General features: G+C 36.7%; 1 protein-coding gene across 2 annotated transcripts in view; it reads left to right on the forward strand.

Moving 5' to 3' along the window:
• The first annotated feature begins 598 nt into the window (after nucleotides 1-598).
• LOC109077898 (Krueppel-like factor 7) overlaps nucleotides 599-17,693 on the forward strand; it is a 37,960-nt gene continuing 20,865 nt past the window's right edge. Inside the window, exon 1 of one of the 2 annotated variants that reach the window (XM_019093218.2) lies at nucleotides 599-979. In XM_019093218.2, coding sequence (XP_018948763.1) covers nucleotides 791-979 — 189 coding nt within the window. In that variant the 5' untranslated portion in view covers nucleotides 599-790. Of the gene's footprint in view, nucleotides 980-14,050; nucleotides 14,605-17,693 lie in introns of those variants that run through there. The other variant, XM_042741805.1, reaches the window with a different exon arrangement.

The raw sequence follows: 17,693 nt of genomic DNA on the forward strand, positions 1-17,693 counted from the left end.
TGAGGTTTTTACCTTGAGGAATTTTCAAAAGCAGTTCATACTGAGCCGTTTATCTATCTGAAAGAACTCTGCAGACGTTTTTAACTTTTATTAAACAGATATGTGTACTTATGTCCGTTTGTGCGCTAAAACGGCATTTGAGATAATACATCATTAAACATGGATTGCAAAAACTTTTTTACTATCACAGTAACAGTGACAGCCGTTTTAACCGTGAGAATGCGAGCACTGTTTATGTTTGTTTTAAACGTTTAAAGTGTTAATTTTTTTCTAAATGTGTATTTTTACAACTTCAGTGTGTTGAACAGACTTCAGCCACCACGTTGCCGCTCTCTGGAAGCTCCTGCTTCGAATGAGACTCGAACGCTGATTCGTGTGTTATATAGCGGTCTAAAAATAGCTCGGCTTTCAAAGGCCTGTATGTTGTGAGTGACAAGTCTAAGAACCAATCAGAGGTCCAAAACAGCATCGAACTCCTCCCGCTATCCGAGTTTAGCTCCGCCTTTCCGAATCGCCCTTAAAGTTCTCGTCCCTTTTTTCCTTATATGGTTACGCACGAAGTTGATTGACAGATAAGCACGCCCCCTCGATTCGCGGGCATCCGCAGACTCTACGCTGGCTCCACACACTGACTGACACAGTAACCTGTGAGCTACTGTGCTCCTGCTGCTCCCCTTCCAGAAACATTGTGAGGAAAGAAAACAGACCTGCATGGATGGATAATTTACTTTAAACATATTTTAGTGACCGTAATTGAACTGAAACGTTTCGGATTTCGCGATTGATCTGAATGTTTCAGTCGCTCGCGCTGAAGCGAACGCGGATTCCTCGCGCAGAGAATCAAAGTCTCTCAAACGCACCGTTTAGCTGCACAAACATGGATGTTCTGGCCAATTACAGTATTTTTCAAGAACTTCAACTTGTTCATGACACTGGCTACTTCTCTGCGATGCCGTCTCTGGAGGAAAACTGGCAGCAGGTGAATTGCTTTTATCTCTGTATTTGCAATTTGTCCAACTTTTTTTCGCGTGTCAGTGCGCTCGTGCGTGTTCACTCAACTTAGAAAGACGCGACAAACAATATTTATTGCGTTTTGCATAATTGCAACTCTGCATACTATTGCATATGCGTTTTAAAATACCATGTGGTTGAAATATGTTAATGTTTTCATGCTATACAGTTTACTTCTTGCGACCAAGTGCAATGTAGCTAAACATGCTGGGAAATTAAGATCTGAATAATACAAAGAGAGACTGTTTGAATTATAGATCTACATCTGTCTTATAAGGGAATTTTTGTTTTGACTTTTTTTCCAGTCCCCTCGGCATTGCACAGACTCGGCTCTACTGCATTATATATAAATGCAGGCGCGTGATTAACTCATAATGTGTCTTGCAGTTAAACGTGCATGACTTAAGTATATAGTGCGCATATCTATGCAACTGTGAAGGGTCTTACGTACATTCAACTCATTTTCATGTAAATGCCACTTTTTTTCCCCATCCACGAGGATGGAGCCATCCGGCGCGTGGACAAAGCACACTGACATCCACATGGACGTTGGTTTAAGCACCGGCGTGCATTCATAACGATTTGAGATTTATGAAATCCATTTAGGGAACAGAATTGGTTTGCACCGTCCGTGCACATGTGAGTAATGACTGTGGTGCGTCGCGAGCGCATGGATGGAGGCATGCTTTGCGCAGAGTTGAGCTCTCCGCAGTGCTGAAGGCGCAACGCATGGTCCATCCATTGATGCCGATGCATTGCCTTGACAACGTGCATTGATTTTTAGATTGCTCGGCCAGTTTTATATCCTATGGGTTGTGATTGCACTGCCATGCATTTTTCTCAGTATAAAAAGTGAATGCATGTGCATGCAATGGTGGGTGCTTTGGCACCATGGTTTATTGGTTGTAATATTTGGTCATTATGCCTCTAACCTTGAGTTTTGAGATGGTCATGCATTATTTGCCATTTTAAAAATGGATATGCTTGTATGTAAGAGCGTATAAATTTAATATGATAATTCATATGCACATGCATATTATTAATTGAAATATGTGTTTTTAAAAACCAACTTTTCAGGACAGTTAAGTGAACTACAAAGAAGCTAAAGGTAATTACAAATTGTAGAACGGTAACCATTTACTGAAACTAAAATATGCACTTAAAAATTCCTAAAATTTTTAACCTAAGATCTTGATGTTGAAGAAGATAAATTCATAGATATCTCAACTGCAGTGTGTAGTGGTAGTATGACTAGTAGGTGTGTGTATTTAAGCTGGAGAGGCAGTGTTTGGCTTTGCTATTGACTTTCAGTGGTTTGTATGAATAAGAAATGCTCAAAGACATCTGATATTTGACCTCAACAGAGCTCTTGTGCCCTTGGTGCTCTATATTGCTAAGTGACCCTAAAGACCAGACTTCTTCTTCCAGAGCAGCAAATATTGCTCACAAACCATTAAATCCCTAGTAAGTGGAAAGAAATAGGCCAGAACAGTTAGAGACCTTCTTCCAAGCTTTAATAGGCCTACAAGAGTTCTTATTCTCTAGACGTTGCAGCTTTTAACCTGAGGTTAAGCTTCTGATTGTGTTTTTAGAATTGACTCTATGTGGATGGAGATGACATGTGAGACTGTGTGTAAAATCATCCTGACTTTAGCTAAGCGAAATGTCAGTCAACATATTGACACTTTGCTCTCGAAGAACTCAGAGGCCATTTCAGGTCATAAATATGATATTACAAGAAAAATCCCATTCAATTTGTTTTATGTTCGAGTCAGGTATCCGGATTTGTCAAGCCAGGAGATATTGAAAAGTGTTGAGGAGGGATTGTGTAGTCGCAAGATTCAATATAGAACAAAAGTTCCTTGCCCAAAGCCACTCCATCAACCATCACATGCCCTATAGCCATGACAGAGGATATCCAAAAAAAATCTCACCTTGAAGAGACTGTCAGTGTGACTCATCTACTCCTGTGGAGAAGGGTAACTGCAATATTGGAACAGAGAATAGAATGGCGTCTGTTTCCATCGAAACCGAATGACCATTCTGGAACTCATGGGATACAGTGCCACATCAGACTATTCTGGAGTGCTTTTGTCTCGTAACATCTATTTTGGGACATAGGGGAACTTGAAATGTCTTTTGTTCTCATCGCTTTCATTTCAACTGTCTGATATTTTTAGACTTGGTTTATAAAATCTTGCTTGCAGCTGCAATAGCATGTTGTGGTGTGGTGTGGTAAAAGAATTACTGTATAAGATGTTTCCCCGTTTAACCACAATAATAAGTATTAGGGGTGGGTGAAATAACCAGAATCTTGTATTACAATATTACTCATTTTATATCATTTCTACTTTCAGTTTTAAAATAGTATTCACTGTTTTAAAGGGGTCATATGATGTTGCTAAAAAGAACATTATTTTGTGTATTTGGTGTAATGAAATGTGTTTATGTGGTTTATGGTTAAAAAACACATTATTTTTCACATACTATACATTATTGTTTCTCCTCTATGCCCCGCCTTTCTGAAATGCGTCTGTTTTTACAAAGCTCATCGTTTTGAAAAGCGAGGCGTACGCTGATTGGCCAGCTATCCAGTGCGTTGTGATGTGCTGAATACCTCAAGCGTGTGATGGAAATGTTACGCCCCTTACCATACTGTGATGGTGTCTCCCAGTGTTCTAACAAATAATGCTACCAACACTGTATTTATCCTACTATAAGGGTAGGTTTAGGGTTGGGGTAGGTCAGCGGTTCTCTATTCCAGTCCTCGCACCCTCCTGCTCTGCACATTTTGTATGTTTCTCTTATGCTTTAGACGTTTGTTCTATTCGAACGTAAGTGCCCTGCGAAGTGGACATCACAGGATATTCCACCATGATTCCAGTTCGAGGCGAACATATATGTTCTATTCAAAGTGCATTGAAGTGTGCGAGACGTGAATTTAAATTGTATTTATTTACAGAGGTATATGATGTCACACTTGTCAGTGTGTGAAGACGTTGCGCAGTGAAAATCCATGAATGAATGTTCTGAAGTGAAGTAAACGTCATCAGATTTCCCCTGCTCAGGGAGTAGGGAGCAATAAACACTGTGTAGGGACCATGTCAATGGGAACACAGTTCATGCACAGAGCTCACTTCTAACGAGCTGATTATCTGAATCAGGTGTGTTAACAAAGAGACGTGCAAAATATAAAGAGTTTGGGGGCGTGAGGACTGGAATTGAGAATCGCTGGGGTAGGTGTACATGTTAATAAAGGATTTTGCTTCTGAATTATGCTACTATTTGTTTTAATGGGACGTAGCAAAATCTGACAGGGTAGCACAAATCGTCAGAACACCGGCACGACGAGACAAAACCAATAAAGCCCATTACAAATGAGGCATTTTGTTGTATCCAGTGGGGAAATAATTACTGATTATATTGACTTATACTGTCTTTTTAAGCATTGCGTTGCATCGCGTCACGTAAACATTCAACCATGTCTGCATTTGTGATCGGAGAAATGACAAACAACTCATTTACAAGCACTACTCTCTACATTGCTCAAAACTCACCTTTGCTTTGGATTTGAGACTTTAGTCTTTGCAACTTTACATATCTTCTTTATGCACCAAGAGCTTGTAACACTCCAAAGAGAAAGGAAAAATTGAAATTGCATTATATGACCCCTTTAAGTCTTTTTTTTTTTTCACTGATGATGTGCAATTTCACATGAGCAAGAGTGCTGTTGTTCCTAGCCAGTTCAAGAGTCACAGTTCGCTACTGGTTGTTTCCAAAAAGCAGCATGGTTGCAAGTGTGATATTGCTTTTATACAACAGTTCAATAATAAAGAATGTAATAATAAATTACATTTTAGACGTAATATTGAGTCTTTTTTTTTCACCAAAGACAAATGTACAAAGCCACTGCAGAACCATTGCAACACACAGAAGTGGCATTACATCATGTGTCAGGGTTTCTGAACAAATAATCTGAGTGAATGATTCACTGACTCACTCCTGCTTCGCTCCTGAATGGATCAGTTTTTTAAAGAATCTTTTGAATGAATGATTCAGTTACTCATGCATACAGTCACTTTTCACCTCACCTGGTGTTACCTGTAGAAATAGTCCCTGAAAAACTATCAAAATAAAAAACAGAAACTGACCATTAATGCAATTATTTTTTTTTTTTATTATTATTTTTATAATATATATTTTTTGTATTTAATGAATTAAATATTTAAGTATTTTGCAACAGTACATATTTTATTTTATTTGAAAATTGATGCCAATCAAAAGATTATTCATAACAAATGATAATTCTGAGATCAGTGCAAAGACTTATAAACAATACACTCAAAACAGTGACTTTTAATTGCTCTGTTATGTCTTGTTCTGTATTTTCCTAATTGCATACTGTTAAGTAGTCCTGCCCACTATTAGGCTTGTAAACATCATAAAATTTCTACTGTTGCATTGCACGTTACCCAGCTCTAATAAGTAACATTTGCTTTATGAGATGAAGAAAACATTTTTAATGGATGTAGATATTAAAAATAGTACTTTTCCCACAGCATGAGATTTCAGTCATTTAATGGCGCTAGTTAATGGTGCTTCACAGCTGTTCTTACACGATTTGTCATATGGCAAGCAATGAACTTCTAATAAGCATTAGAAGTCTGACTGACAAGCAAAAAAGGAAAATTACACTTACAGCTCTCTGAAAGACCTTTACAACATTTAATTTATGTGGTAATACTATAATTACAGCGAGGATGTTTGACCCTTTTTTATAAGAGGTTCTTATATTTCCATGTCAGGATTGTAATCAGGATCTAGTTAAGAAAATGTTTTTGTACTTTTGGATCTTTTCGCACACTGATCCACAACAGACGTTTTTATCAGGCCAGGGCAAACTCTGTAACTAATACTGTAATGACTCTCCAAAGAGCCTAATGCACTGTGCTACGGCAGCACATTGTGTGTTTCACAGTGTCAACTACTTACAGGAACGCTTCTCTAAAGTCATTACGTTGCTTTCTTGACTAAACGCCCCAAGGAAAAGTTGGGAGTAAAGTCTAATAATAAACCATCCCAGTTTAACCCATACTTCCCATTTACACTTTAAAAAAATAATTTTAAAAAAAAAGTGAAAAAAAAAATTTTTTTTTGTTTTTGTAGATAATGTTTCAGTTTTTCTACTTTAGTAATTGTGTTAATTGCTGTTTCTTTGTAAATGTTTGTGAAATTCACTAACTATTTCTGAGTGAAAATTATTTATACAAATTTAACCATTTTGTTTTCCAGTTTAGCCAAACCTTAATGCAAAGCCAAAAGAAAAACAACCAAAAAAGTAACTAAAATTATATATATATATATATATATACATATATAATTTTTGTTACTTTTTTGGTTGTTTTCTTTCTTTTATATATATATATATATATATATATATATATATATATATATATATATATATATATATATATATATATATATATATATATATAAATAATTTTTTTATTTTTTAAAACACACAGTAGTGACGTTACTGAATGATTTGAACAGATCAGTCGAATAAATGATTCAGTGACTCAAACATGAAGTCAGTTGTTTTTTCAAAGATGTAAACAAAAGATTTTTGGAGTATGTTTTACAAGAAAATACTATTTAAATTGTTCTACTTCAAAATTTATGTTTCATTCAGTGTGTTATTTGCTGTTTCTTACTAGCAATTTATGAGTGAAAAATGTTTATGCACCTAATTTTTTTTTACAGTAGCCAAACTTGAATGCAAAGCCTCAAAGAAAAACATCCAAAAACATACCACGTTTCTCGTTTCCCCTCTGAAATCTATCCTGTGTCACAGCCCCATGTCCCAAACTGCAGAATAGCTCCTGTAGCTGCATGCTTATGAGGATTGACAGGAGGCATTGAGCAAAAGTGCCAAGCATGCATATTCAGTGCTGCAGTCTCTGCCACTCTGAAACTCTCAGCTGGCTGCTGAGAATCCGGAAAGAAAAAGTGACAGTAAAGATGAAACTGTATTTCCACATACTTCCCAATTCTTGGTTGCTTTGAAATTTAGTTTTGCATGCCACAAAATCATCTTCAACCCAAGCTCGGGCCAGTCCTGGCAGTGGCCACAAGCTCTCACATATCCGTCTCCTCGATTAGGCCCATGGATCCGAGCGGATTCCCATTATCATAGACGATGACTGCTGAAATGTGTGTTATGTAATTCTCTCAGCACCACAGCTGCCTTCGTATAGTGTGCAAGTCGGCCCGCCGGAGAAAGCCAAATCCAGCCACATCACCGTGAAATCTTAAAGAGGTTTCCGGATCACATGGCTCTGTGGGCCATGTCTTCATGCTGGGAGACAGACCATATGGATCATTCAATAAAATACACAGAGTTCTTCCTCTTAAGAATAATTTATGGACTCATTTAGTACATGTGGCTTGCTTTGAGAAGAAAATGAGACTTGCTGTCCACTGGCTGACTTGTTTTCCATACTAAAATGTAACACAAAAAGGGACTTTCAGAGTGCATCCACAACCACCTAATGTTATTGAGACAGCATTAGCCATCATAACCACTTATTCCAAACCAATATGCATCCATAAATGCATTCATTCGCACCCTTTAGATATTCCATTCACACTTTTCACTTGATTGCACAGCTCTGAGATTGAGTCCTCTACATTATCAGATGTGCTGGCTCATATTAACTACATCGCAGTCCTCATTTATCATCGAAACCAGTGACAGATTTTTGGATAACATGCCGTGTAATGGAGCTGAAATGATCTGGTTGCTTGAGATAACATCAATGCACTGATCCCATTGCTACTCACAAGCATCAGTAATTGAAAATGACAAAGCGACAGCGCTCTCCATCGCATGAGTCAATTCTGGGAGTTATTGCAATATAGTTGTCATGCAGAGAGCATGTCTACTCCTTTAAGACAGTCGACTCGAGCGAGAAATGGGCCTTACAAGAGGTGAAGCGTCTTTAAATATGCAGAGATATCATTAGTGCCTCGGCCAAGATGTCTCGCTGTACCTTCTGACAGGTTCACTTCTGCGGGTGGAATTCAGGTGTAAAAAACAGAGCCTGTTTCATCAGTAGTCTTGGCTCCTGCAAGTAGACATATGGTGCTCTCTCAAGATTACTTAAGAATGTGGTCGCATTTGGCTCTTGCATGACATGCTTGTCAGCTTCTGATAATTCAGTAATTGTGCAGCAATCTTGTATTAAATAATATTCGGTAGGCTGTTTTGCAAGCTTGTGACATCAATTTTGTTTTTAACCCTAGAATGCATGACCCAAAAAAAACTACATGAATGCATAAAGGGTGTCAGCATGACCTGACTGGATTCAGTGGATTTCATCACAGTAAATACATCCTGTTTTTATCTTTATGTTCAGGGTTATGAAACAATGTAAACATTTGTTTATACACAAATGATTTGAATGTTCAATTCCTGTGTAAATGTACAACTATTTATTGGTTTATTATTTTTATTTAAGTTGTAGTACATTTCACATTTACATTAATTACATTTTACATTTACATTAATTACTGTGATGGTTATGCTGAATTTTCAACTGCCACATGATTCTTCAGAAATCATTCTTATATATTGATTTGATGAAACATCAAGAAACATTTCTTATTATCAATGCTGGAAACAGTTATGCTGCTTAATTTTTTTTATAATATTATAAAATTATAAAATATAATTTTTATATTTTGTGGAAACTGTGATACATTTTATTTTTCAATATTATTTGATCAACCTAAAGTTCAAAAGAACAGTATTTACTTGAAATATCATTTTTTGTAACAAAGTAAAAGTCTTTAATGTCAGTTTTGATCAATTTAATGCATTCTTGCTGAATAAAAGTATTAATTTCTTGAAGAAAAAAAAAAAAAAAAAACGATCCCAAACTTTTAAAGGGTAGTATGCACATGTATGTATTTTTAATGCAATTTTATTTTATTAAAATATACCAGAAACCACAACTTATCAGGTCAATTTGACCCCATTTATATATTCTATAGTTAATTGTTGGCTCTATCATTTAAAGGACAGGAAGTGTTGGGCAGTTGAATTGGGCTGGATTCAAACTCGCATTGCATCACGACAGAAGCGTTGTCCGGTAACCCACCAGCCACAGCTCCACTACCTCCAGTGACAGTTGTGTCAGAGCATCTAATATTTTTCCCATCCTTTGTAACACAAACTCACATGCACTTACTTTATGTTGTCGCATATGACACTTATCTTAACAATGACAACAGTCTTCCCACTGTCGAACTTAAGTGCAACTGTCAGGGTCACCCTGTAACAATACTCAAGCTGACCCCTAGCAATCCAATTAGACTCCTGCACTGCAGCAGTGAGTAGGCAACCCACTCTAGGCGCTGAGATCATTAATCTGACTGGGGCCAGATGATTGCCCATGATGGCTGCCACATTGAAGGGTGATGAAAAGGTTAGCATCTGATGAAAGAGGAGACGGGAGATGGTGCACTCATTTGTCGAAAGGCCTCTGGAGTAAGTGTCAGCATCCAGAGCTGCGGAATGGGGGAAAAGGAGTGAAGTGCAGCATCTTTATGTATGAGTCCCGAATCTAGCGCAGACGGGAGACACAGCACTGGCACTCAAGACTTTGATTAACAGGCTAAGTAGAACTGAGCACTTTTTTCGCTCTCGCGCACAGTTTGACAGCAATTGTCCCTTCATTTAAGATAGAATGTAAAACTTTCACAAGGCGGCGCAGGGCAGGGAATGATTGGACCGGCAATAAAGTGCATAAGCACTGCAAATGTTTGACCTTCATCTGGAAAGTTTCAGGAAGACTGGTCTTTTCAACACAACGTGGAATCAAAATTGACCCTAGTTACTTTAATATACACTACCGTTCAAAAGTTTGGGGTCAGAATAGTTTCCTTCAGAAAGAATTAAATTTACCAAAAGTGACATTTAAGACTTAAATTGTTACAATTTTCTATTTCAAAAAAATGTTCTTTTGAACTTTCTATTTAACAAAGAATCCTGAAAAAATGCATTGCTGTTTCCACAAAAGTATTAAGCAGCTCAACTGTTTTCACCATTGATAATAATAAATGTTGCTTGAGCTGCAATTCAGCATATTAGAATGATCTCTAAAGGATAATGTGACACTGCAGATTTGAGTAATAATGCTGAAAATTCAGCTTTGTCATCACAAGAATAAATTACATTTACAAATATATTAAAATAGAAAACACTTATTTTAAATTGTAATAATATTTCACAATATTCCTGTTTTTACTGTATTTTTTGATCAAAAAATGCAGCCTTAATGAACATAAGAGACTTCATTTAGAAACATTACTGCGCACAATTTATCGGTGCAAAATATGCCAGTGTTTTAAATCTTAAAAATAACTAGGAACTTGGAATTTCACTTGGAAATTTGACACACTACAGAATTAAAACGGTTGTGTTATCAAAAATGACCACTCTTGCTCTGTCCCATCTGGAACAGTCCCTCATTTTTAATCATACTGTTTTCTTTAAAGAAACACTTTGCTAAGGAACCACGTTTTGTTACAGCTATTGCACTAGTTTGTTTTGGCGTCATTCTTCTCATCGGTCTCTGCATGGAATCTCACAGCCAGTGTCTCCTGCGATACCTCCAGAGAAAGTCTTCGAACAGACCTTGCGAGATACAATGAAGGACGATGTTCCCTCTGTAAATATCCCATCTCTTTTCTTCTCTTTTTTTTCATCTGAAGCCATCAATCACCGCCGGCAACGATTCAACCTCAAAATGGGTCATGAAACTTAAAGCGACAAAAGGCGTTGTTTATCAAGGTTTATGCAAGCTTCAATCAATTACTCCATCTATTGCTGCACAGAGACAAGTTGGTCACTATTCTACAACGGAAAGAAATTCAGCTTTTTTTGTTCAACATGGATTGATTTTGGATCAGTTATGCATGAAAAACATGCATTCTGCAATCATTACAATAACGAGACATTTGCACATTATAAACGTTTTTGGGAAAGCATGTCTGAAAACTCATCATGCAAGCAGCATGCACGTGCACATTTGTGCATGCATGTGAGTGTCAGATGAGGGATTTCTCCATGAAACATCGCTGAGCTCAGCACTTCTGCAACCTCCATGTCTGTGGCTTGTGTGTGTGTGTGTGTGTGTGTGTGTGTGTGTAGCCGTGGCATATATGCAAAGCCAGCTTTATTTCCATATGCTCCAATTTACCGTTGTCTAAGTTCCACATGACCTGGCCTGGCTCCAGTACTGGCCTGCATTATAACACCTGGATACAGCAAAACCCAGTCTCACCACCACCCCATACCTTAAGCTAAAGCAGACAAATGCATTCTTTCTTTCTGACTGCTTTGCAGTTGCTGCTTACTGAAGGAAGTGAAAGGAAGGCTGGCAAAGCACTGTCCGAGTTTGGATGTACATCAGTCAAGCTGAATTGGTTCATGTCAAGATTGCACAATATTGGCAGCATGTTTTGTATCTTGATTATACGCCCACAAAAAGAAACTCAAATAAGATTGAATGAGACATTGGTTATTAATATTTAAAGCTAAGCAAATCATTGATGTTTTTTTGCCTGTTTTGTTTTCTGCTTGCTGGAAATTGTAAGTTTGATCACTTAGTAAAGGGATTTTCAACCTGTATGTATATATTGTGGTTATTTTGATATATAAAAAATAAAAAATAAAAAATTCATTCAATAGAATGAAATAATCCTGATTATCTCATGTTAAAGTATAATGAAAAAAAATGGCTAATAATATAAAATTGGTAATTCATTTTTGCAAATTTAGAAATCCATGTCACTTTTTTTTTTCACTCTTCTAAAAAGATGAAACAGAGCGTCGGTTCTCCTAATTCTTCTTGAGAAGAGCCTGCACTCACGAGTTCTTGTGGCATAAGGAGGTTTGTCTTTGTTTTAGCATGGGGGAGCTATTTGGGTCGGAAGTTATTTTGGGATGCATTGCTAGAAATACCTGTGGGATTGAGTAATAGTTGAAATGAGACCATCTTTAAGTTAGTTTGTGTGTACTCATTTACATATGTGCCATGTTCATTTGAAATCAACCAACGCTGTTGTTGTTATTCTTTCATTTATTTTTGTGTATGAACATAGAGATGTCTTAAAAAGCATTAAAGAGTAAATATACAGTATTTCTCTAGCTCTCACGCATAATGGATTCATGCTCTGGGCTTAATGGTATTTAATCATCTACTTCTAATGAATCCAATTATGAATCAATTGAATCACAGCAGATGTGGAGCCGCAAAATCAAGCAGGTGTGAAAAGATCATCCTCCCCATCTCAAATCCCAAGGTTTTGCTTTCACTCTTGGCTCAGACTCTCATATTCATCCCTTGGAGTTTGAAACATTACACACATGCCTTGAGAACAATAGGCTAGCATTGCCATCCGAAAGTGTGACTCACTGTCCTCCATTAGCTGGCATGTTAATCACATACAGCAACAGAGAAGGGTCAGCATGAGTAAATGGGTCCAAGAGTGGGAGTTCTGAGATGTCTGGACACCATCTTGCATCCTCGGTCTACTCTAAAGACGATGCAAAACTTGGCTGTAAATTATTTGCGATAACTCAAAATGGCCACAGTAAGTAGGCTATAGCAGCTCTGCCATAATGGACTGAACTCAATGAACTCACCACGGAAAGGAAAGGTGGGGGCTGTCGCGCTTCCCTGAGATGGAGGGAATATGAAAACGGCAGCTCTGCACTTCCTTGAGTTGTGTCCGCTTGCTGTCGGCTCAGCTGATTTGTTTGTTTATTATACCGTTGCGTGTATCGACGGTAAGAGGGGATGAGTTTAACTACAGCAACACTTCCACCCTGTAGGCAGTATGTGATATGTTATACTGAGGAGAAAGGAGTTTGTTTGCAGTTGTAGTAAGGTGTGTATGAAGACGCAATCATAGAAGCATGGGAAACAGAAAATGTTTTACTGTCAAGATGTCAGAAGATTTTTGAATTGATAGATTTTTGATAATCAAACGATGTGAAAAATTTGCCAAAAAATTACAATTTTCACTAAAAATTATACATCTGGATCACACCACTATACAATGGATCCAGGGTGTCAGCAGTTCCTTAAAAACACTTTTCAAACTCTAGGGCCATGAAAAGTGTTAATAGCATTTTAAAAGTCTTAAATGTTGTTTGCAGAGTTCTTTTATGTTAATGTAAAGGCTTTTCATTACATTTTCCATCACATTCACCTTAAACAATGTTTTTAATGTTAATGTAATATTAATGTCATTAATTGCTGTGATGCCAAACTGAATTTTCAGCATCATTATTCCAATCTTCAGTGTCACATGATCCTTCAGAAATCATTCTAATAATATACTGATTTGATGCTCAAGTGAAATTTCTTATCAATTTTGAAAACAGTAGTGCTGATTAATATTTTTGTGGAAACTAAAACATTTTTTTTTTCCAGGATTCTTTGATGAACAAAGTTAAAGAGAAACAATTTTTGCTTTGTTTTTTTTTTTTTTTTTTTTTTTTTTTTTTTTTTTTTACTTTTTTCACTTTTGAATTTAATGCATCTTTGCTGAATAAAACGATTATTTCCTTTAAAGAATCTTAATAACCTCTAACTTTTCATCAGTACTGTACCTCTGCAGCATTGTTGGACATATTTAATAAATAAATAAATAAATAATAATAATAATTATTATTTATTATTATTATTGAGTCGTCCAGCCCTACCAAATGTTTTAAAGTTGTGTTAAAACTTCACTTTTAACTGCTAAACATTCTTCTTTTTTTCTTCCTTTTTTATGTCAAATGTTGGTCTTATTTAAAAATGGAATTAAAGTCTTAAAATGTGTTATGTATTATGTTTAATTCCTAAGCGTGCAGATACACTAGTATAAGGGATATGCTTATGTCCCACGAGGCCAGCTACTGTATGTAGTCTATTATAAGAAAATGGGTGTTACTGTTGATTTTAATGGAAAGAAAGGCATGTGAATGTGTGAAATCACCTATTATTTAAGCTGAGACTTCTCTGATCACCTCTTCCAATATCATAATCCTCTCAGACAGAGCAGCCTTCAGTTTTAGAAATAACAATAGTTTCTTACTATTAGAGTTACTGAGATATTTAAGACTCACATGCAAGCAAACCACCAAAGAATTTTGTGCAATCACCACCATATACCCAAAAATCCCTTGTCTTTTTGGTCAGAAACTGGCCAAAACTAAAAGTTGCATCAGATGCATCAGAGCAGCGCTGGGAATCTCCCCACACCAGACCAGTTGCACTCTGTTGAATGTGCGCTGCATAACAACACAATGGCTCGCTGTAGAGGGATGTTCACTGCCAGCTTACCCAACCCGAGCCCTTTGATCCTGCTCTTTGTAATGCAAATCAAAAGGAGGAGAGAGTAGGACACCAGGGAGAATCTTCATGATGGTACATGGTTCATGCTGATAGAGGGGGTGCAGTTGTCAACTTCTCACTCAAAATTTGGGCGACACAATTAATCTGGATGCGTTTGAGAATGTACTGACTCATGCAGGTAAGATATGGAGACACTATCTCTAGTGTCTTGATGAATTTGTACAATAATTTATTTATTGTTATGGGCATTTTGCCTTTATAGGACAGCGGAAGAAAGTGGTTGACCAATATGGGTTTTTAATGGCTGATGTTAATGTTTAATGAGCAGGATGGCCAGAAGCTATACAATGCTGATAAAACACAACTTGATGACAAATGACACAAAATCGCTCAAATCAAAAACTTCTTTATTTTTTTACACAGTATTTACTGTACAACTGTATAATTTTTGTTGTATATACTTAAATCATTTTTTACAGTGTTGAAAGTATGCAAAACATTTTGTGTGTGTGTTTTGTCAGTAGTATTTTATAAAAATGAATAAACTGGTTGCTCCTTAAACTTCGAGCATTAAACATTTAACTTTAAACTTATTTGAGTAGTATTTTGAGATATAATAATATATAATTTAATTACATTTTAATTATTTATTGAAATTATGACATGAATAGGTAGTGAAATTGGGTTTCTTTTCCCAAAAACGCATTCCGCAGAAGTACTAGCACAATCATTAATAGAACCTTTAAGGAATCTGAATCATTATTCACAATTACCATTCCTAATAATCATAACCACCATGCAACATGTCAGAAGAACACTACGCTTTTTGCCATCTCCGATTACAGAAAGCAGTTTAAGGTTTGGGTGGGGATGTGTTGTTTACATTGTTAAAGCTGAGACTTGTGATCATAGATCCACAGATCAAGTTTTCTGAAAAAAAAACATTTCCCTTTAGCTCATTAAGGAAAGTCGCCTAGTCTTTTCACGCATTATCCTTATTTTTCTCCATGCTTTAATGCTTTTGTCTTTGTGGCTCTCATTATGAGGATTAGTCCTGCTGCCTCGTTCCACAACAGGTCGCCCCATCCTCAGGGCAGACAGACGCCCCTTGTATGGTAACAAGCTGTTAACCCTCACTTAAAATAAGCAACACCCCTTCACTCCCCTGCTATCAATGGATTCATGCTGGGACTTAATGCTCTAAGTGCTTTAATGAAAATTGGTGGATCTTGATAAGATTAGTTTGCATTGCCAGTCTGCGGCCCGTAAGGCAACCTGTAAACATATAAACAACCAAATCCTGTTAAAGCTAGATAGAGGATCCCCGTACAGCGCTTTGGGATTGTCGCTCGGATTATCTCTGGCACCCCATCCTTTATTATCCTTCAAGAGGCATCGCTGCACGGTTCAAGCATTCAAATCAATGAAAAATATACTGGATTGACTTTTCAAGGCACACCACTAATGTTTATTCTTTTGTAAATCCTGATTTAGCCCTCACACAATTTTTGTGGATTAATACAACGTGCTGATAGGAAAGTGCCTACTCCCTTTTAGCTTCCACCCAAATCATTGCGAGGGAAAATGTCAACACTAATTCATATTCAAATGAACTCCCTCTGACAATTAGAGTGACAAAGGCCTTGACGCATGCAACGAGTGTGGAGAGAACACTGGTGAAGTGCGAGTTGCAAAGCGCACAAAGCGCTATTGCACACCTGACAATCAGAATTGCTGATGCAGTGTCAGACTGGGGCTCTGTACCCATGCAGTGACCTCTAACCCGGGGTTCTTAACAAGCCACTATATTGGCACCATGGCTTTATTGTGCGAAACTGCCTGAAACAATGCAAAGTCACTATCACTGACTTGGTATCAGAACTCTGCAGCTGAGCCTGCAGTCAGTTATCAACAGCTCATTACACATAAATGACTCTGAGATGGTTCTTAGTAGTGAATCAGAAACATACAGCGTGACTAGTGTAGTCTGATTCATGAAAAAGTGATTCATATTAGCCCATATTTATTGGTGAATCAAAAACATACAGTGTGAACAGTGTAGTCTGATTCATGAATTCTTGTGTGCCAGTTCTTTTCCGTGAACTAGAAACATACAACACTAGGAGGGTATTGATTCTTGGCCAAACCAAAAGCAGAACATCAGAATCAGCATCCTGATTCATTTACTGAACTGCAGGTTCTCGTTATGTTCAGTTGTTCAGTTATGTACATATTGAAATAATTTATTTTGTATCATTACAGACTGAATGTCTGATTTTTGTCTTTAATTGGTAATTATAATATGTGTTTGTTTGTGTGTGTGTGTGTGTGTGTGTGTGTGTGTGTGTGTGTGTGTGTTATTTAGATATTTAGAATACATTATAATTTTATTTAGATTTATATATTTTATAATGCATCGTTATATTAAATACTGAATGATAAATAATGAAATATATTCTTAATTATAGCATAGTTAAATATTTATATATTATAAATTATTTTATATATTAGTATAAAGTATTTATATATTACATTAAAATAATATATTACATAGTAATTATAACAAATGTATGTATACATTTCTAAATGTATATATTTATACATTTTATTATTTAAATGTGTGTGTGTATGTATGTATATGAGTGGGAATGTATATGTGGGTGTATATTGTATATTTTGTATTGTACTGTATATTCAATTATTAAGTTAAATATTAAATGACAGGTAATAAATAATATTTTTTTTACTTCTACATTTGTGTGTATTCATTTATATGTTTATAGGGAGGACAGGGTGCAAAACAAAATGCTATTGGAGACACTGGTTTAGCTTGGAACAGTCACAATAAAAGAAATAATGGCCAAAGCACATACTTTGCAAGCCATTTCCTCCTCCCACTGTAAAACTAGCTTCAAATGGTTTAGTGCTGATTGATCCACACACATCAGAGAGCTGGTTTATTGCTAATTACATTGCCTTTCCCCCATAAGTGCGAACATAAGATTAGCGCTACAGCTCAGGAGGGATAGGAACACTTAGAGCGCTTTATTTTCCTTCGGCTTGTAAAAATATGCCAGGGCCTCTGTGAGAGAGTGTGATTTCTTAATTGGCGTTATGTCATATCTGCTATATTGCCGGCAACTGGTTTATCAGGCCCCAAATGCATGCTACTCTGAACCTTTAACATCTTTAAACGACCTGTGGCAAGCAGCTCCGCTAAAACTTGGAAATTAAGATATTCTGTTTGCAGAGGTACCTTGATAAGCA

This window comes from Cyprinus carpio, chromosome A1 (assembly GCF_018340385.1).
Source record: "Cyprinus carpio isolate SPL01 chromosome A1, ASM1834038v1, whole genome shotgun sequence".
Lineage (NCBI taxonomy): Eukaryota > Metazoa > Chordata > Actinopteri > Cypriniformes > Cyprinidae > Cyprinus > Cyprinus carpio.